Source organism: Gymnoscopelus braueri (genome assembly GCF_963280865.1).
Source record: "Gymnoscopelus braueri genome assembly, chromosome: 8".
Classification (NCBI taxonomy): domain Eukaryota; kingdom Metazoa; phylum Chordata; class Actinopteri; order Myctophiformes; family Myctophidae; genus Gymnoscopelus; species Gymnoscopelus braueri.
In genome coordinates, this window is record NC_137609.1 from 34,946,396 (window position 1) to 34,950,287 (window position 3,892).

Below are 3,892 nucleotides of genomic sequence, written 5' to 3' on the forward strand. Positions count from 1 at the left end.
GGGGTGATACGGAGTCGTATGGGATTTCTGCACCCCGGCCATCTCTAGAAGCTCCTTAATCAGCTTGCTCATAATGTTGGCTCCCTGATTCGAATGCAGACGACGGGGAAAACCATAAATGAGAAAGAAGTCATTCCAGAGACGACAAGCGACTTGCTTGGCAGTCTGATTCTTGCATGGGAAGGCGTGTGCCATCTTGGAGAAATGATCAGTCACGCCTAGAACATCCACAGACTTGCTCCCTTGCTCAGCAGTCCAAAAGTCTATGCAGACTAATTCCATAGGCTCAGAGGTGACTATGTTCTTGAGTGGTGCACGGCTGTGTGGCTCAGGTGTCTTCCCTACTATGCAGCGCTGACAGGACTTAACATAGTACACAGCATCACGTTCCATGCCACTCCAGAAGAACCGTTGCCTCACCAGAGACAAGGTACGGTGCTGGCCTTGGTGACCCGCTGTGTCATGGAGACCGTGGAGTTGGGCACTATGAAGTGGAAGATCTTCTTGTTCATGTGGGGATCTTTCTTTGTCTTGTACAGTATGCCATTCTGTATGGTGAGTCTACTCCAATGCTTCAGCAGCTTGATCACGCTACGTGACTCAACAGCTCTCTCAAGCTTGGTAGGTCTCTTGTGCCTCTGTACAAAGTACATGGCCCTGCTTATTGTGTTGTCATTCTCTTGTTGACTGACAAGCTGGCTCTGCAGGAGTGCAGTGGACTGGTCTTCCTTCTGCAGAAGATTGAAGTCAGCATCTGTTCCCATCACGTGACTCAGACCCCCAGTGGACTGAGCATTGAGGATGGCTCTGATGCGACTGAGCATCTTGTGTCTGGTGGAACTGCCTCTTGCACTGGCATGTTCGATGTCTCACCGCCTTCATCCACAACAGCCTGACAGTTGGACACTCTGAACACCTCTTGCACGGTTCTGTCGTTCACGCCGTTGACCTGGTCCAACAGCGAGGTATAAGGCTCGGTCACAAGGCGATGACTGACACACGACTGGACAAACGGCTCACGGCTCAAGGCGTCGGCTACGATGTTCTTTGGGCCGGGGATGTACTTCAAGTCAAAGTCGTATGCAGTGAGCTTCGCCACCCACCGCTGTTCACACACATCAAGTCTGGGTTTGGTCAGAATGTATGTCAAGGGGTTATTGTCAGTCCATGTGGTGAAGTGTCTGCCTTTCAACCAATGGCTGAACTTGTCACATACTGCCCATTTCAAGGCCAGAAATTCAAGCCGGTGTGCGGGGTAGTTCAGTTGGGAATGAGAGAGGGTTCTACTCGCAAAGGCGACTGGTCTGGCTAGTTTTTCACCACCTTTTTCATCTCCAGGATAAACGCTGGTGCCGCTGTCATTGATTGCTTTTTTTTCCCTTAGCCTATACATTGTTTTTCCATCTTTGTCGTTCTCTCTGCAGGTATTGCTCTCTCCTTGCAGGATCAGCATTTAGGCGGGCACGGTACTGCCTCTGCCTTTCTGCCGCTGTTGTTGGTGCCATCTTGGACTCATAGATGTCTGTAGATAATTACATTGATATAATTAAATCAAATATACTTCCAGAGCTATTCTATAGGCAGAAACTTTTAGAAGAATAGAAAACTTTTCCAATGATGTGATTCTGATAAGCTATTACTGTATGACTGTAAAAAAAAAAAAAAACAGCAAACCCAGCTTTAGCGTAGACATTATGAAGTATATAATATGCATGTAGTATAAGAATGTTAATGTAATATAATAATTCATTTAAATAATATTCAACTTCACAACTAAAGTGTTAAAACACAACCCCGTCACAATCTCTCAACCCTGTTATGATGAAATTAATAACGGGGTTGAGTGTAACGGGGTTGTGATTTTTTACTCAAGATGGCCACTACTCTACCTGTGTTGATTAAGAGGAGACCACATGGCATGCATGATAGTAAGAAATCCAATATATTGTTGAAATAACAAAGATAATTTTCCAAAACAATTGTTTTCTATATTTATTACATGTAACGGAGTTGAGCTGTTAAGCTTTACGACCACACTATGCAAGTTTAAATGACTATAAAACATTGTAAAAGAAGGTGGGAAGTTACCTTTCTCTGCAGCATGTTGTTCAGAAGACTTGTAGAATGTCACTTCCTGTTGGTGATGTCACTAAAGGACCAGTTCATTATTTTTATGGAGGGTGGAATGACTTGTGTAACGGGGTTGAGTGCGACTGGGGGACGGATCTATATAATGCAATTTTAATGATTAATCATCTATTTATTAAAAAACAAAACATGACCAGCAATAAAGCACGGATACAATTGTATGTCAATGGCAAAATGTATTATTTTTTTTACATTTTTAATAGTCATATCTCAAGTCCACTTTCATCGAAGGCCATGGGGGACATGAAAAAATGGACAAAATAGGTGGTGTCTACTGAAAAAAGCAAGATAATTTATGATATAAAGATAAAATGTATGTAAATTCTTTACACAATATTCAAGGTAACATTTCAATTGATTCTAAAAAGCTTTTAAAATTTGATTTTGGTGACCCGATGGATACAATACACTCAAAAAGGTCAGAGGGACCGCAAATCGTACCGGTTTCGTGGAATGACTCAGAGAGTACAGGGCTACAGAACGTGTCGCAGACTGAGATACATGACCAACCCAGGGCCGGACTGGGACCGAAATTCAGCCCTGGCATTTTGGTCCGAACCGGGGGGGGGGGCTAGCGTTTCACTGTTTCAGCCCAGCCCTGCACATGAACTCTGCAGCCGCACTGAGGCCCCTGCTGGAAAGCATCCCAGCCCAAATATTAACGTAACTAATAATCGGGCCGCGCGACCCGGAAATGACCGTAATAATCCTAAAACGGGAGCGAAAATATTAATTAATATTATTTTATTAAAAAAAAAAAAATTGGCCCAGCGGCCCACCGGGCATTTGCCCGGTACGCCAAATGGCCAGTCCGCCGCTGCCTAGTATGCATGCCACAGTTCTACTACCAGAGACTGCATACGGCTAACCGTATGCTAGCATGATGCTACGCTCTTCAGCCTTACAGGCAGATATCCAACCCCCCTTAAAACAGATATATGTTCACAACATCGCTGAGCAAAACTTGAACCGTAAGCCCGTTACAGTGTCACATTATCACTCCCAAGTCTTCATATATTGGCGCTTGGTCAACAAACTTTTGCGTCTGATAAGGCAGTGGTTCTCAAGCTCTTTCATTTCAATTTGTACACTCTCAGAGTTGTCTTTGTACGCTTTTTGTATGCTCTTTGTACGCTCTTTGTGCGTTTTTTGCACGCTCTCATCACACCGCTTCTGACATCGTCGTGGCACTTGTTTTATAAGTTTGGATTTCCGTTCGTTTCCAATGTATTTAATAGGGTTCTCAACGTTGAGTCTACATGGACTGCATTATGTGTCACGTTGAAGGTTGAAAATCAACGCTAAAGGGAGTGGACAGAGCGTCAAGAGGGGTACACGGCACGTTTAGTGACAGGCAATGAACCGGGGTCCTCCTGACTCCTGACCAAGCGTCAGGATGTGGTTAGTTGGGAGGGAGAATATGTTGGTCACGAAATGTTGTCATATCCGTTTTTTGATATATAAATATGATCCTAAGTTACATCAGTCGGAAGTCCCCATGGGAACACATTTTGAGTTACATTGGAACTGGAAGAAAGAGGGTGTTTTAAGCAAGGTCACAGTTTTAGTGGTCTCCACTGTCAACAGTGAGGACTGAGGAGAACTGGGAGTGTTTGTAGAGCTCCATAAAAATCGACTTTTATACTTTTTTTAAATGACTTAAACCCTATATACGTTTGTCTCCTCCTAGGCCAGGGGTCTATAATAGACCCCCCTCATTTTTCCATCTGCACTAAATATCTTT

At 44.0% G+C, this 3,892-nt stretch overlaps 1 protein-coding gene across 1 annotated transcript in view; it reads right to left on the minus strand.

Moving 5' to 3' along the window:
• Nucleotides 1-772: 772 nt before the first annotated feature.
• LOC308090800 (transcription factor COE1-A-like) overlaps nt 773-3,892 on the minus strand; it is a gene marked incomplete at its 3' end in the record, with an annotated part of 21,763 nt that continues 18,643 nt past the window's right edge. The window contains exon 6 of the mRNA XM_080436063.1: nt 773-1,124. Coding sequence (XP_080292189.1) covers nt 773-1,124 — 352 coding nt within the window. The remainder of the gene's footprint in view (nt 1,125-3,892) is intronic.